The sequence below is a fragment of the Lithobates pipiens genome, unplaced genomic scaffold (assembly GCF_037356315.1).
Source record: "Lithobates pipiens isolate NorthernLeopardFrog02 unplaced genomic scaffold, aLitPip1_a1.2 Scaffold_18, whole genome shotgun sequence".
NCBI lineage: Eukaryota > Metazoa > Chordata > Amphibia > Anura > Ranidae > Lithobates > Lithobates pipiens.
Window position 1 is genome coordinate 294,301,534 of NW_027507758.1, and position 18,464 is coordinate 294,319,997.

General features: G+C 41.7%; 1 protein-coding gene across 1 annotated transcript in view; it reads right to left on the bottom strand.

Moving 5' to 3' along the window:
* CEP57L1 (centrosomal protein 57 like 1) overlaps positions 1-18,464 on the bottom strand; it is a 71,934-nt gene that overhangs the window by 26,519 nt on the left and 26,951 nt on the right. Inside the window, 3 exon segments of the mRNA XM_077487144.1 lie at positions 6,777-6,854; positions 9,651-9,749; positions 10,885-11,006. Coding sequence (XP_077343270.1) covers positions 6,777-6,854; positions 9,651-9,749; positions 10,885-11,006 — 299 coding nt within the window.

An 18,464-nucleotide genomic window follows, 5' to 3' on the forward strand; every position in this document is an offset into this window, starting at 1 on the left:
CACCTAAGAGTAGGAGTTCACCACTTTAGGATATAGACAAATATCAGGGAACTTCCACCATACAAAACTAAGCTTGACTTATAATGCCGATTAGGGCAATGAAGAATCAGAATCAAGCACCACATCCCTTTATGTAAACAGAAACAGTGGAAAAAGACAGGACTTTTAAGGTGCCAAGACAACATACGATTAACAATAAAAAGATTTTAAAAAGCGTATAATACACCAATGCAGCCACTTCTTACTCTACATGTTTCGCTCACAAGAGCTTCCTCTGGAGCTTTTGAAAGTACTGCATAAAGTTGATACTACAAGAGAAATAAATAATTATAATACATGTACTTCAAGATATCATGACAATCAAGTCAGGGTAAATTTCATAAACATAGTATTAAAGCATTTTAGCAAATAAGGAACTGAGGATGTGTGCCTACCAGATGCTCCGAAACCTCAGAGGCATTTAAATCAATTAGATGATTTTGGTTCCTTCTGGAGCCAAAGTCAAAAGGGACAGGTTTGCAACCATAGGGAAAGGACAATGTTCTGAAATACATAGGACGGCATATCAGTTAGACTAAATCAACGTTGCTAATCAAGTGATATACAAAAAGGTAATCGAAGTTCCATCTAAAAACAGATAAGACCAATTTACCTTGACCAAGATAGATTTTCAAAAAATAGAACAAATACATTCCTTCATTCCCTTAATGAGAATACGGATTACTGCTGGGATAAACAATGAGAAAAGAACAGCAGATGGAACTTGGTGAGTCTATAAACAAGAGCTTACAGCAGTAAGAGCTGTAAGAGCCTGTCTTCCCAAAGAATCAGCCAGCATATGCCTAAGAAGCAAGAGACAAAACAACAAAAAATGTATATAAATATATGGATGTGTGTTATCCCATAATGAGATCTCTTTGAAAAGGGCCATTCCTGTTACTGGAAGAGCAGGGGGTCCCACATCACTCTGGAGCTGAGCAACAACATTACAGATAGACATCAAGAGGAGGTCACCTGCAAGTGTTGAATGGAAAAGACTCCCTCTCCTTCTATGCAGGGGGAATAGTGACCCCTATAATCCCTCACATGGACAGGATAGCAGATGGTCAAAATCTCTTGGTAAAAACCCAGGGTAAAGAGGGAGAGGAGAGTCGCAGGCTCTCTTTCACAGATCCTCCTTCGGTGAGTGGAGGCCGCTCCAGATAATGTCCCAGTGACGTAATGCGTAGGGCGGGACTAAGAGTGTTATTGCATCACTTTTGGTTTTCGAGCTATGGAGCGCAGATCGCTACAGCTTCTTGATTTTAAACATTTTTTGCTTGAATGATTTTTATTAAATGTGAGTACCCAACAGTATTACTAATAAATATTTGGAAATTTGTACAATATCACACTATGGCGTTTATTTCCTCTCTACATGTGGGCAACATAAACATTAAAAGGTCAACAGGAAGGAGACCACTTACATCACAGACAAGAAGGCACTTGGAGGATACAGGGCAGGAAGTGTTCCTACGCCACAGGCTGCACAGTGGCTCATACTGTGAAAGTGAAATACCTCCTTGTGGGGTGAATAATAGCGGTGAGTGCGTTTCTTGGGGCACTGTTGTCACTTTATTATTGGACTTTTTTTTTTATACACCAGGACGGTACATGTTGCATATTCTGAGCCCAGTTTCACAGCAATACTATATACCAGTCATATATGTTGTATTTTTTGGCACATAAATGTTACTTTGAATTGTAGATTTTGCACAGGATTGTGGATTTCACACAGCAAAAGTTAGAGCTTTTCTATTTGTTTTTTCATTTTATTTTTGTTTGAATGCACATAGCTTCTAACAGTATGTATTATAAATAAGCGATCAGGAAGTTTACACAGTAGGATATCCTTTAGATTTCTTATTTTCTGCATTTTTATTCACTTTTTGCATTATATGCACCCGTGGTATACACAACCCTCAAATATCTAGAGGTTGCAAATTACATCTTAATAAGAGCAGCGCCATATCTATCCTTCCTTTTTTTCACAGTGGTGCCTAACCCCCACAATTTTTCCTCTCCCCGTCCCAGTGGCGTCTGATGTCACCAGCGGGGAGCGGACGTCTTCCCCGTGGCATCACGCATGTCTGAATTCCTTGCGGCAGATGTGACATCACATGCAAAGTGTGCAGAGGCATAAATCGCCATTTTGGAAAGTCCACTGCTTCCAAGACAACAAAGAGGATGGCCAGAACTGCTCTAGCCTGCCCCTACAGCGCCAGGAATGGCCAGAACAACTCAAGCCCGCCCTCCAGGGGACAAGAATCGGGGTATTTCCAAGTCAGTGACACGGAAGTCAAAAACTGACTGCTGGTCACTAGGGTGATGAAACACAAGTGTTTCTGACCCTTGTGTTTCATCACCCCAGTGACCAGCAGTCAGTTTTGATTAATTTTCATTGCATCTGGAAAAAGGCACAATTACCCAGCTCATCATGTACATTGAGCATTTAGGCAAACAGTATCATTCCTATAAAAAAACATAAAAAAAATCAATGAACTTTTAACATATATTCCCACCTTGGCAGAAACCAGGTGCAGGAAAGCAATTGTCAAGGGGGGGGGGGGGGGGGGGGGGAAGAAAAGGGAAAAAATAAAAAATAGGAAGAGATAAAAGGTGAAGAAACCACAAGAGTGAGGGATTTTGATGCGCAAGATTAAGCTTGATCATAAAAATGGTTTATAGCTGAGAGCATCATTCAATCCCGGAGGTTTGAGAGCCAATGGAGTCATAATCTATCTGGCCTCTCGCTGTAAAAGCAGTTTATCATTATCACCCCCTCTCTCATTTAATGGTAGGTATTCCAAGGCAAGGTTCCCCTGCTTATTTTGATCTTCAGTTTTGGAGTGATGGTGGCTGATGGACCAAACTGTCTCTCAGACTCCTGGAACTTCTAAAAAAGGTATCTCAGGGTATCTTCGTCCCCATGTGGGGGCACTAACCTCCAACAGCAAGTACACCATGGACCTATTGGGGGCCCTTGATGAGATTCATATCCCCGAGGGTGTTCTATGGTGGCCATTGATGTGGAGGCCCTGTTCAACTCCACCCCCTTCATTCAAGAACAAGATCGAATAGCTGGACCATACAATAAATTCATTTTGTACTTGTTATGATTTATACTTTCGAACAATGTTTTTCTTTTTGGGTGCTCCCACTACCTCCTGGTGCAGAGGGAGGTGATGGGGACTAGATGTGCCCCATTGTACGCCAACCTGTACCTGGAGGGGTGGGACCTTGAGTTCTTTTTCAGGGAGGATATGCAGGAATTTTTAGCAAGGTTTTGATATGATGTTGTTTTATCAACGATATTTTCTTGATATGGACGGGCACAAAAAATTAGTTGCTCATCTTTTTTGAAACCATTTCAATTTAAAATTTACCATCAACTATCATGAACATATATTGAGCTTTCTAGATGTTAACATTTTTGTTAATCCTGATGGCAGACTTGGTTCTACCTTATTCCGCAAGTGCTCTGCAGGAAACTCTATTTTTACATGCTGATAGTTTCCATCCATCACCCCTAGTGGTGAGTATTCCGTATAGTCAGTATTTAAAAATAAGACGAAATTGCAGCAAAGATGCTTTACAACTGTGCTTATACGAAAGAGGTTATAGTAAAAAAAAATGCCTCAAACAGGCTTAAAACGGAGCAAGAAATCAGGATCGGGTGCAGCTTAGTCATAATGAGAAACCTCCTAAACCTGAGGTGGGTGTAAGAATGATCACCTGCTTCTCGGGACAACAAAAACAAGTCCGCAACATAATGCAGAAGTATTGGTATCTATTACTTGCTGATGAAACTGTATCCAAAGATCTAAAAGCCTACCCTGAGATAACTTTCAAAAGGTCCAGGTCTCTGAGAGACAGTTTGGTCCATAGCCACCATCAGACCAAAACTGAAGTCCAAAATAAACGCAGGGGAACCTTTCCTTGCAAAAAATTTTACTTTTGCAGGTACATTCATGGAGCCCATCAGATAACATTGCCCAATGGACGTGTCTACAGACTGCAATGTTTGGCCAATTGTCAATTGGTGGGGTGATCTACATCATATTATGCGACTGCGGTGCATATTATGTGGAGAAAACAAAGAGGCCCTTCTTCCACCATATTCGTGACCATGCCAAATTAGTCTCCAAATCCAAAATGGAAACACCTATTAGTAGACACATGGGTCTCTTCCACAGGCTTGACTTCTCCAAAATGCATTTTTTTGCCTTGGAATACTTACCATTAAATGAGAGAGGGGGTGATAATGATAAGTTGCTTTTACACAGCGAGAGGCCAGGTGGATTCATAATCCATCGGCTCTCAAACCTCCGGGATTGAATGATGCTCTCAGCTATAAGCAATTTTTATGATCTTGTGCATCAAAATTACACTCTTTTCTTGTGGCTTCTTCACCTTTATCCCTTCCTATTTTTATTTTTTTTCCCTCCCTTTCCCTTCCCCCACTCCCTCTCCCTCCTTCTACCCTCGTCATCCCCTCCTTGACAATTGCTTTCCTGCACCCGGTTTCTGGGATCAGGTGGGAATATATGTTAAAGGTTCATTGATTTTTATGTTTTATATAGGTGTGATACTGTTTGCCTAAAAGTGGAGTTCGGCCAAAAAAAATAAATGAAAAGTCAGCAGCTACAAATACCGCAGCTGCTGACTTTTAATATATGGGCACATACCTGCCTAGGATGGAGGTTCCGGCATCTTCGGTAAGGGAGTTGTTCTAGCCATCCCTGATGCTGAAGGGGTGGGCTAGGGCGGTTCTGGCCATCCGCTCTGTTTTGGAAGCAGTGGACTTTCCAAAATGGCATGTGTGACGTCACATGCGCAGCAAGGAAATCAAGCATCCGCGATACCACCGGGAAGACGTCCGTGCCCCGCTGGCCACCGGGATGGGGAGAGGACAAATTGTGGCGGTTAGCCACCACTCACTGACAGATTTTTACCAAGCAATTTTGACCACCTTCTATCCTGTCCATGTGAGGGGTTATTGGGGTCACTAGCCACCATTCTCCCTGCATAGAAGGGGGGGGGGGCTTTTCCATCCAACACTTGCAGGTGACCTCCTCTTGATGTCCATCTGTAATGTTGTTGCTCAGCTCCAGACTGATGTGGGACCCCTGCTCCTCCAGGAACAGGAATTACCCTTTTCAATGAGATCTCATTATGGGATAACACACATCCATATATTTATATACATTTTTTTGTTTTGTCTTAGGAATATGCAGACTGATTCTTTGGGACGACAGGCTCTTAGCCCTTGTACACACCGTCGGACATTCCGACAGAAAATGTCTGATCAGACCATGTTGTCGGATAATCTGACCGTGTGTGGGCTCCATCGGACTGTGTCCGTTGGAATATCCGACTCACAAAGTTTTATAGCTGGGCTATAAAATTTTCCGACAACATGATCCGATCGGACTTTGTCCGATCATTTGTAGAGAATTCCAAATCGGACAAAGTGCCACACGTGCTCAGATCAAATTCCTAGACCAAAGCTATTGGCTACTAGCCTGAACGTAGTCCCATCGTAACGAAAAAAATGTCATCACGTTAGGAGCGATCAGATTTTCCAACAACTTTGTCTGACTGTATGTATGCAACACCAGTTTCGGACAAAATCCATCGGACAAAATCCGACATTTTGTTGTCGGAATGTCCGACCGTGTGTACAAGGGCTTACAGCTGTAAGCTCTTGTCTGGGCCTTTTTATAGACCCACCAAGTTCCATCTGCTGTTCTTTTCTCATTGTTTATCCCAGCAGCAAACTGTATTCTCATTCAGGGAATGAAGGAATGTATTAGTTCTATTTTTTGATCAAGGTAAATTGGTCTCATCTGTTCAAATGGGATTTAGACTACCTTTTTGTATATCACTTGATTAGCAACGTTGATTCAGTCTGACCGATATGCCATCCTATGTATTTCAGAACATTGTCCTTTCCCTATGGTTGCAAACCTGTCCCTTTGACTTAGGCTCCAGAAGGAACAAAAATCATCTAATTGATTTAAATACCTCTGTGGTTTTAGAGCATCTGGTTGGCACACAGCCTCAATTCATTATTTGTTAAAATGCTTGTAAAACTATGCTTATGAAATTTACCCTGACTTGATTGTCACAATATCTTGAAGTACATGTATCATAATTATTTATTTTTCTTGTAGTATCAACTTTATGCAGTACTTTCAAAAGCTCCAGAGGAAGCTCTTGTGAGCGAAACATGTAGAGTAAGAAGTGGCAGCATTGGTGTATTAAATTTACGCTTTTTAGAATCTTGTTAATTTTAAAAATAAATTGTTGATTAATAAAATATATTTTTATATATTTGTCTGTTGTCTTGGCACCTTAAAAGTTCAGTCTTTTTTCCACTGTTACTGATTAACTTTGATTCATGTGTGGCCCTGTCAGGCACCGTCCCAGCTGTCAGAATACAACAGCTGCAGCAGTATTTTCATGGCTTGAGGATTCTTGGATTTGAATCTTTCAGTCTGCAGGCTGAACAAAAAAATAAAAATAAATTGAGTGTATGGCCAGCCCTAGAACTTGAGAAATCAGAGTGCCTTATCAAACACCTATATAATTAGTGGATACACACGCTGAATAGCAGACTGACGTCACACACCAAAGAATGGCTTTGTTGTGTTCTTAACCTACTTCTGAATGTAGGTCATGTTTAAACATTGGTTTAACAGAACAGATGAACAATAGGAACAAAATTAAGTTACCTGGACTGCTTTATTCTCCATTAATTTGCGCTGCTGTTCCTCTGCATACAATTTCTCCTCTAACTGACGAATCTTGTTCTAAAGCCATAAAAAAAAAAAAAAAAAATCTGTAATAATACACTGTGAGCCTGTGTTTTCACATTTTGTGCTCTCAAACAGATCATTTAACATAAAAAGTCCCACGGTTGTGTGGGTTTTGAACAGTGTTCTTTGCTATTGCTAACAAAGGAGGTGACATCTCACTAAATTTCATTTTGTAGAGATTATAAATTTCAAACAGAATATTCCTTACTATAAAATTTATATATATATATATATATATATATATATATATATATATATATATATATATATATATATATAAATGTAGTTTCTGCTTTATTATACACATACTGGCCACTTTATTAGGTACAGCTGTTCAATTGCTTGGTAACACAAATTGGTAATCAGTCAATCACATGGCAACCCAATGCATTTAGGCATCTAGACGTGGTGAAGACGACTTGCTGAAGTTCAAACCGAGCATCAGGATATCGAAGAAAGGGGTTTTAGCGACTTTGAACGTGGCATGGTTATTGGTGCCAGACAGACTGGTCTGAGCGTGTCAAAAACTGCTAATATTTTGGGATTTTCACACACAACCATATCTAGGGTTTATAGTGAATGGTCCGAAAAAGAGAAAATATCCAGTGAGTGGCAGTTGTGTGGAGGAAAATGCCTTGTTGATATCAGAGGTCAGAAGAGAATGGTTTGAGATGATAGGAAGGCAATAGTAACTCATATAACCACTCGTTACACCCAAGGTATGCAGAATGCCATCTTTGAGCGCACAACACATCAAACCTTAAAGCAGGGCTACAGCAGCAGACCACACCGGGTGCCACTAAGAACAGGAAACAGGGGGCTACAATTCACACAGGCTCACCAAAATTGGACAATAGAAGATTGGAAAAACGTTGCCTGGTCTGCAGAGTCTCAATTTTAGCTGTGACATTCAGATGGTAGGGTCAGAATTTGGTGTAAACATGAAAGCATGGATCCAGCCTGCCTTGTATCAATGGTTCAGGTTGGTGGTGTAATGGTGTGGGGGATATTTTCCTGGCACACTTTGGGTCTCTTAGTACCAATTGAGCATCATATAAAGGCCATGGTCTACCCGAGGATTGTTGCTGACCATTTCCATCCCTTTATGACTACAGTGTACCCATCTTCTGATGGCTACTTCTAGCAGGCTAATATACCAGGTCACAAACCTCAAATCATCTGAAACTGGATTTGCATAATGGATGTGCAGCCGACAAATCTGCAGTAACTGCGTGATGCTATTATGTCAATATGGACCAAAATCTCTGAGGAATGTTTCCAACACCTTGTTGAATCTATGCCATGAAAAATTAGGGCAAGGTAGTTTGTACCCACCCCCCCCCCCCCCAAAAAAAAAATTGGGACTTTAAATTAGCAAAGACACTGAAAATTGATTAAAATATCTGGATTTATTATATAAATAACATGTAGATTCTATAAAAAAATCATCTAAACATGATGATTATGAAAAACATTGACAAAGACATGCTTACTGTAAAAAAAAAAAAAAAAAAAAAAAAAAAAAAACACACAACACAGATATATTATCTTGCAATAAATTGTATGATACCTATATAGAGTAAATATCACTCCATTGTCCGGTAGTACTTTCCGGTGTGCGACATCTGGACTTAATTCTAGCAGTATCCAAAGTGTTTCAGGTTTTAGATTCCTTTCATCAGGGGTAATTGTATAGGAGGATTTATATTCAAAAATGGGGTAGTGGCATCATATTCAAGCAAGGATGGTAATATTGCAGCAAAGGTAACTTGGCGCTGTCAGAGGATGGCCCCCTGAAAATGTTTAGATGAAACCTGGACGGTTCAAATATTGGTCCACCCCGCGGGGAGGATATATAGTCCTAAACCCTTCGGATAGTGATTAAAGGTGGGTATAGATATCAGTCTTATAGTCATGAACAAGAGAACTCGCAGTATCAATAGGTTCAGGATTCAGGTCAAAATCCTCTATTAGTAGTATGGCTGTAATAAGAGATCCACTGTCGTTTGTTCAGACTGTGTTCAGGGGGTCCGTGAGACACACCATCTGTACTGCCAAGGGATCTTGTGATGGTGGAAGACTATATTTATCTATTGAAAAATTAAGGCAGTTCTGAAGGCAAAAAGGGGGTCCAACCAGGTACTAGCAAGGTGTACCTAATAAAGTGGCGGTGAATATTTTATATACATTCAACAGTTAAGTTTGATGGACAGTGAGGAACCTAGAGGTATGCATCAGCAAGGCTACAGCCTCCAGTGTTGGAGAAGCCAGCTGCATTATAAAGGATATATACTGCCAAACCTCCAGCTGCAGCAGGAACAAATACTACTACTACTACTGCTGCTGCTAAATCTGAACATTTCCTGCTCAGGACTTGTGATTGTTAGGGAGCTAGCACCTACAGTAAATTATTGTTAAAGAGGGCCTCCAGTTTCCAATGAGTTTCCTGCCTGCAGACCCCCACAACCACTGGGCCAAAGTTATGGGGAGGAGGCCCTAGTCATCAACATGTCTTGAATATTAGGGAATGTTACATTCACCCCGTGAAAGGCAATGGAAACTATTTCACATATATTAAAAACATAGACCCCAAACTGTTCTCCATGTATTACTGAAAAGAAAATGTGTGTATGTATATTATATATATATATATATATATATATATATATATATATATATATATATATATATATATATATATATAAAAAAAAGAATGCCTCATCACTACCTTCATATAGAAATTGCCCCCCTTTCTGCTAAACTTCTATGAATCAGTATTATGTTCATTACCTCTGCAGCCTGCTGAGTGGCTGTAAGTTGGAGACACTCCTTCTCCAAAAACTCAAGCTTTTCCAATTTATCCTGTATATTTCCTTGTTGAAGAAATGTCTAGAGGCAATAGAGAAAAAAGGCTTTAGACAGAAACTAGCTACATAGGTCACCCGCCGGCCTAAATGTAGGATACACTTTTGACAGTTTCAGGCAGACTTGGAGAGCCTTGCAAACAATAGCTTCAAGTGATAGTAAAGGCAGTTTATTTATGTTTTACCTACAGGTAAGCCTATCAGCCATCCATTGTGTTGGTGTAGATGGAGGAGAATGGTGTTAGGCCAGTTCACACCTTGGAAATGCAGTCCAGATGCGTTTCTGCATGCACATTTTTATGGTGTTTTTGATGCATTCTGGCGAGTTCCTTATGTGTTCCAGTGCATTTTTTCCCCCCAGAGTTCTTTTTTTATGCATTTGGCCACGTTCCAGTGCAGTCCCTTGCAGAAAAAAAAAGCAGCATGTTCTACTTTTGTTGACTGTACTGGAATTCACTGCAAAAGTGTAAACTTTGCTGTTGATATCCATGTAACTTACTGTCCATGAGTCTTTGATGAAGAAAAAAAAAAATGCACTGGACTTAAGCTGAACAAAGACTGATCGAAAACTGGCCACCCACCTTATTTGTATGAATGGAGGAATCTTATTTTTTTCTTCATTTAGCTGGCTGAATGAAAAAAAAAATAAATAAACCTACCTGTCAATGACTAGCTCTAGTATATGCTATATATCTGGCCTTCAGCACCACTGATCACTGAACCAACCTCAGACTGTGTCTGCAAGTGGAAAACAAGTGGGCAGGGTGGGTCTGCTTCATCTGGCTTACAGAGAAAACAGCCTTGCACTAGTTTATAGATCTGCACTGCTGAAGGCTGTAAACACTGCACACAATCGTGCCATTGTGGTGGTTTAAAGGTACTTGGCTATTGTCTGCCTGATGTTACTTGCTTGCTGTCATCTTTCAAATGATCTTCTACCACTAAATCTACCACCAAAGCCTAGTGAAAAAAAATAGCATTTCTGGGTATGGGAAATGGTCTGGTAGCAGATGGGGCACTGCAAAGGTAAGAGCAGGCACTTTATAGCAGCTTCTGACATCAGATTATGATAATTAAACATATAAATGTTAAAAGACCTGTAATAAAAAAATCTTTTAGTTGAATTATAGTTGGCATATAGAAGAAAGCAGAGAATGTACCTGTTGCTCGAGCACTGTATTCTTTTCCATTTCAGCATTGTGAACCATCTTTCTCATATATTCAAGTTGCTTCTCAAGAAGTGAGCAGCGCTGCTCTGCTGAATTCAGCTGAGTAACTACATCTAGTGCAAGCAAAAGAAAAAAAAAGACAAATAGCTAAAACAAGAAGAACTCAATTTTTTAGCTTATTACGGTTTGAGAAAATATACGCCTCTTGGCAGTACAGAACGGGACCAAAGACATAAGAGATGTGACATCAATCATCACCTGGCTTAAAGTGGACCCTTCATTAAAATTCATATGCCACCATTATCAAGTACATTATTATCAGGAACTTTGTATTTTCTTGCTCTGCCTGGGTTACAACTTCATGTGTAAGCATTACTGCAGAAAGTTTAGTGATTTCAGTCAGCAATGAAGATAGAGGTTTAAAAAAAAAAAAAAAAAAAGCTGTCACTGTGCAAATTGATATAAAATAAGGTATATTATGGAAGCAAGGTTTTCAATACATATAGTTCAGATATTCTAGGATTCTTCTACACAGCAACTACAATGGGTTAAACCCAGGCGCATTTCCTTCTATAGCATAATGGGGGCAATTTATCAAAACTGGGACAGACAGACAGAATCAGCTTTCCATGGCAACCAGTTTCTTTTTTCAGCTTGTTCAGGTAAGCTTTAATAAAAACGAAAGATAGGAACTGATTGGTTACCATGCACAGCTGCTCCAGATTCTAGTCTTCACTAGGCTTTGCAATGGGTTCAAGAAATGAATGTTATAATTGATAAAGGGGAAACTAGAGGCTGGAGGATAAATACACTGATCATTTTCATCAAACCTGGGATTTAATGATATTGTTAAAATCATCCCCAAGTTTATGGGCTTACTTGACCTTTCTTACTAAATAAAAACTTTTGTGGGCCAGCAGGGGTTGGCAACCCCCAATCTGTTCCCTTCCCTTTTGCTCCCTTACCTGCAACGGTGCTGAGAACGTCACAGTGAGATAATTCTAGTGCCATAGCTCACATTTAAAGCGTCACCTATGGACAACTTTAGGTACGGTCGATTTTCGCAATTTACAGGTGTGTACAATTTTAAAGCTTGACAGGTTTGGTATCTATTTACTCGATGCAACACCATATTTTACCCCCCCCCCCCCCAAAAAAAAAAAAAAAAAAAAAAAAAATGTATTAAATTGTGTTTGCACTAAAATTCATTTAAGTGTATTCGTTCCTAAAAATGTGTGTTTGATAAATATCTGTGCAACTATTGTGTGACATAAAAAAATTGCAACAGCCACCATTTTATTCTTCAGGGCATCTGCTTTCAGTTTAGAAGTAATTTTCCAGCACAGAAAGCTTAGAATTTCACTATGACAGGAAAGTTGTGAAGGCTGCTGCATGTATGTATAAGCATGTGTTGGTCCCTTTGCTTTCATTTTCCTCTCATTATAGTGGGGTTGATATCTGGGGGAGAGGGAGAGGGAGAGGGAGAGGGAGAGGGAGAGGGAGAGGGAGAGGGAGAGGGAGAGGGAGAGGGAGAGGGAGAGGGAGAGGGAGAGGGAGAGGGAGAGGGAGAGGGAGAGGGAGAGGGAGAGGGAAAACTTTTGCTCAAGCTTCCCAGCAGTGTTTGTATTCAAATCTGAATAATAAAAGCTGTTCAACAACACTGCTGAACTGAACATCAGAGGAAGGACATCAAAATTACCATATGACAATGCAATCGCCCTTGTTGTATTGCACTCTACCTGTGAAGATAACTGTTGGATAGGTTAGTCATATACTACTTTTACACAGACTAATTGCTGGCAAATAATGTGTGAAACAACTGTAGCGCCGGCTCCTGAAGAGCATGCGCTATGTGTTTTTGTCATTTAACTTTACCCTTAAACCACAGTTTGGTTTTGGGTTCAATTATCCTAAATTTAGACCTCAGCACCAGTCTAGCTGGACTGCCGGGTGTTCTGCCTGACCATAGGTGGCGCTGTCATCATGGCAGGGTGCAGAACACAGTCTAGTTGGGTGCATTAAGGTTACTCTCTCTCGGAATCAGCCCAATGGGAGTGTCACTCTTGCTGTGCTTCCTGGGAGAGGGTACTTAAGGTGCAGATGTCACGTGAGTCTGGGTTCCGGTCCAGAAGTGTTTTCTGGCTGATGGTCCTGGTCCTCCTGACCAGCCCCCAGGACTGTCATGGCCTAGAGTGCGGATCCATCCAACTACAGGTCTCGGGGCTGGCTAGCCCGAGGCAAGAAAACTGAAGGAAGGATTCAGAGGTGGTCCGGTGCCGTCTTGGTTAGTGGAGACGCCCAGCAACTGTGAAGGTTTCCAGGGGAGGACTCTTCGGTAGAAGGTCATGCAAGGGTTGACTTCTCAATAAGAACCTAGACAAGTTGGGAGACCCCAAGGGAATTCAATCTCGTGTGGTATCGCCAGACTGGCTGCAAGATACTGGTACCATATGAGGGTTTTACAAACTTTCAGTTTCACTCAAGTGTTCTATAGCAAGTCTGTGGCAGAGACTGAATGGCTATTCTCTGGATTTTCTACTGGTGAGAGACTTTCCCTATTGAAATTATCATTAAGAGTACCTGGACTTTTCCCTACCTAAACCCTCTAACCCCAAGTTGAGAGTCTGTGTTTGTTAACCATCTTTTGCAAAGAAAAATCCCTTTGAGTGGATCTGGCGTCAGTCTCTACAGTTCTTGGGCCATCTACCTCGGGAAACCCCTAGACGCGCATGAGGTGGAGAAGGTAACGGTAAGCCCAATTAATTCAGCAGCTCCTTCAGGAGTCAGTGCTACACAACCTTATTTGTGCGATAACTGATCCACTAAAGGGTATCCAAGGCTGAATTTGAAGCATGTTTTTGGCATACAATGGGCAACTAGAGCAGCGCTCAAACTGCAGCTCCTTGGCTGGATGCTGCCTTTCAGCCCTCTTTATCTGGTCCTTGGGGCACTATTCCTGCCAACATGGGAAACACTTCCTCCCACTGGCACCACTGATGGGGCACAATTCCTCCCACCGGCACCATTGATGGGGCACAGTTCCTCCCACCGACTCCATTGATGGGGCACAATTCCTCCCACCGACTCCATTGATGGGGCACAATTCCTCCCACCGACTCCATTGATGGGGCACAATTCCTCCCACCGACTCCATTGATGGGGCACAATTCCTCCCACCGACTCCATTGATGGGGCACAATTCCTCCCACCGACTCCTCCCACCATTGATGGGGCACAATTCCTCCCACTGACTCCTCCCACCATTGATGGGGCACAATTCCTCCCGCTGACATCATTGATGGGGCACAATTCCTCCCGCTGACATCATTGATGGGGCACAATTCCTACTGCTGACATCATTGATGGGGCACAATTCCTCCCACTGACTCCATTGATGGGGAACTAGTCTTTCCACTAACACAAATGACATGGCATAACTCATTCCATTGATTGCAGATACTATGTAATTTATTTATTTTTTTACATCTCAGCATGTAAACATGCTGATCTGTTTTTTATAGGTTTGGGTCATTAAACCTCTGTGTGCACGCAAAGGAATTGTTGCATAGAGAACAGAAAGTTCTCTCTGGTGTGTCTTTCTGACAAAAACATGATGATGGAACAAAATATGGTTGTTTGCAAATAGCCTAAGTGCCCGTTCACACAGGGGCGACGCGACTTGCAGCGCGACTCACAGATGCGACCTGCACACGACTTCAGCGGCGACTTGCAAAATGACTTCTGTATAGAAGTCAATGCAAGTCGCCCCGAAAATAGTACAGGAACCTTTTTCTAAGTCGGAGCGATTTGAGTCGCTCCTATTAGAACGGTTCCATAGTACAGAACGGAGCGCGACTTGTCAGGCGGCTAAGTCGCCTGACAAGTCGCGGTAGTGTGAACGGGCACTTAGGAGCCATTTTCTATAGCTAACAGATGTGTACTTGTTCATTGAACAGGCAATTTCATATGGGGAAGCTCACTGTCCCCAGATTTCTGCTTTGTGCTAAAGGGAAATAAGGTAATGCAAAACAAGGATGATGTACAAAGTACTGCAACTCACAGCAAACAACAACAAAAAAAACCAACAACATTCTGTTCAACACCAGTAACCTATAAATCCAATTGGTTGTTTTGGGGTTTCATGCTCTGCACATCCCTGTTGCCCTTTGTATCGTTTATAGAATAGGCCTTAGGGCTCATATCAAATTCAAAAAGATAAAAAAATTAAAATGGTACAATTGTTTTTAATGGTTGAGCAAACATGAAAAATGAATACAAACTGCACTCAAATGTAGGATTGTGAAAGCGGAGAGAAGTGCCTCTGTTTACAACTGGAACGTGAACTTTTTCACAGTGCTTTTACTGCTTTAGTACAATATGCGAATACCTTAATGTACATAGTCTGGTTTTCAATCCTGAAAATGTTGGGAGTGAACATCCAAGGGTTTTCATGCCCTAGCAACAAGGCAGTGTGTGGGTAATAATTTGTCAGAGCTGCAGAGTTTTTAATACCTACTGGGGCCCCTTAATTGCATAGGCTATTATTTGCAAAAAGTGAACTTGGCCTTTAAGCTACAGTCATGTGACTATGCGTAGACTTGAGAGGCGCAAGCTAAGAGAATGTTTTGATCAGTCTGCTGCAGAAAAAAATATTTTTTCCTCTCCTTCTAGCACTCACGGCACACATGAGATTGTATTTCAAACCACAGAATGAGAAGAAGCAGCAGCAGAGAGTAAATCTGTGTAAGACAAGTAACCACAGCCAACAAAGACTACCACACAGTAATCAGAATATATTATATGAATTTTACACACACACACACACACACACACACACACACACACACTATCTCACAAAAGTGAGTACACCCCTCTCATTTTTGTAAATACTTTATTATATCTTTTCATGTGACAACACTAAAGAAATTACACTTTGCTACAATGTAAATTAGTAAGTGTATAGCTTGTATCATAGTGTAGATTTGCTGTCCCCTCAAAATAACTCACACAGCCATTAATGTCTTAACTGTTGGCAATAAAAGTGACTACACCCCTAAGTGAAAATGTCCAAATTGGGCCCAATAAGCCATTTTCCCTCCCCGAGATCATGTGACTCGTTAGTGTTACAAGGTCTCAGGTGTGAATGGGGAGCAGGTGTGTTAAATTTGGTGTTCTCTCTCATACTGGTTGCTGAAGTTCAACATGGCACCTCATGGCAAATAACCAGTTGAGGAGTACAAAGACAAGCATGTCTTGCCTACAGTTAAGCATGGTGGTGGGAGTGTCATGGTCTGGGGCTGCATGAGTGCTGCCGGCACTTGGGAGCTATAGTTCATTGAGGGAACCATGAATACCAACATGTACTGTGACATACTGAAGCAGAGCATGATCCCTTCCCTTCGGAGACTGGGCCGCAGGGCAGTATTCCAACAGAATGACCCCAAACACACCTCCAAGATGACCACTACTTTGCTAAAGAAGCGAAGGGTAAAGGTGATGGACTGGCCAAGCATGTCTCCAGACCTAAAACCTATTGAGCATCAGACATTTTCACTTAGGGGTGCACTCACTTTTTTTGCCAGCGGTTAGACATTAATTAATGGGGTGTTGAGTTATTTTGAGGGGACAGGAAATTTACACTGTTATACAAGCTGTACTGTACTTTACATTGTAGTAAAGTGTAATTTCTTCAGTGTTGTCACATGAAAAGATATAATAAAATATTTACAAAATTGTGAGGGTGTATTCTCTTTTGCGAGATACTGTAATATATAATCACACACACACACACTCTGAGGGGAAAAAAGTATTTCATTCCTTGCCGATTTTGGATATTTGCCCACTGACAAAAATGACCAGTCTGTAATTTTAAATCAGTAGGTTAATTTAAAAGTGAGAGACAGAACAAAAAAAAAATATCCAAAAAAAAATAAAAACGCATTTTAAAAAAGCTATAAATTGATGTGCATTTTAATGAGTGAAATAAGTATTTGATCCCTCAGCAATCAGCAAGATTTCTGGCTTCCAGTTGTCTTCTATACAAGTAACGAGCTGAGATTAGGAGCACCTGTCCACAGACACAATACATCAGATTCCAATCTCTCCACCATGGCCAAGACCAAAGAGCTGTCCAAGGAGGTCAAGGACAAGATTGTAGACCTACACAAGGCTGGAATGGGCTACAAGACAATCGCCAAGCAGCTTGGCGAGAGGGTGACAGCTGGAGCGATTATTTGCAAATGGAAGAAACACAAAATTACTGTCAATATCCCTCGGTCTGGGGCTCCATGCAAGATCTCACCTCGTGGAGTTTCAATGATCACGAGACCGGTGAGGAATCAGCACAAAACTACACAGGAGAATCTTGCCAATGATCTCAAGGCAGCTGGTACTATAATCACCAAGAAAACAATTGGTAACATACAATGCTGTGAAGGACTGAAATCCTGCAGCACCCGCAAGGTCCCCCTGCTCAAGAAAGCACATGTACAGGCCCCGTCTGAAGTTTGCTAATTGACATCTGAATGATTCAGAGGAGAACTGGGTGAAAGTGTTCTGGTCGATGAGACCAAAATGTAATGCTTTGGCATCAACTGAACTCGCTGTGTTTGGAGGAGGAGTAATGCTGCCTATGACCCCAAGAACATCATCCCCACCGTCAAACATGGAGGTGGAAACATTATGCTTTGGGGGTGTTTTTCTGCTAAGGGGACAGGACAACTTCACTGCATCAAAGGGATGAATGGCGGGGCCATGTACCAGCAAATCTTAGGTGAGAACCTCCTTTCCTCAGCTAGGGCATTGAAAACAGGTCAAGGATGGTATTCCAGCATGACAATGACCCAAAACACATGGCCAAGACAACAAAAGGTGGCTCAAGAAGAAGCACATTAAAGTGTAAGTTCACCTTTACAGAAAAATCTGTAAGGTGAACTTACAAAGGTCCCCCTCCTCGCCCCCACCCCGGTCCCACTGACCTGGACCTCCACAATTTCTGGTTCTATGCCCCGGGATGTCCCCGCCAGGATCCCGGGGCTTAGAAATTCTCTCTGCATCCATGTGGTGTATTCATAGCCAACAGGATGGGCTATACGGCTGTTGATTGGCCGGAGTCACCCATGTGACCAATTAGAATGCTCAAAATTGTCCCCCTAACGGGGTGGCGTTTTGGACATTCAGCTGAGAGGATTTCTAAGCTGCAGATGTGCCAGGGCTTAGAACAGGAGATTATCGTGGTCCAGGTCAGCGGGAGCGGAGGGGGGTCGAGAAGGGGGAGCTGTGTAAGTTCACCTTACAGAGTTTTCTGTAAAGGTGAACTTACCCTTTAAGGTCATGGAGTGGCCTAGCCAGTCTCCAGACCTTAATCCCATAGAAAATATGAGAAGGGAGCTGAAGGTTCGAGTTACCAAACGTCAGCCTCGAAACCTTAATGACTTGGAGAGGATCTGCAAAGATGAGTGGGACAAAATTCCTCCTGAGATGTGTGCAAACCTGGTGGCCAACTGCAATGAAAGTCTGAGTTCTGTGATTGCCAACATGGGGTTTGCCACCAAGTACGAAGCCATGTTTGT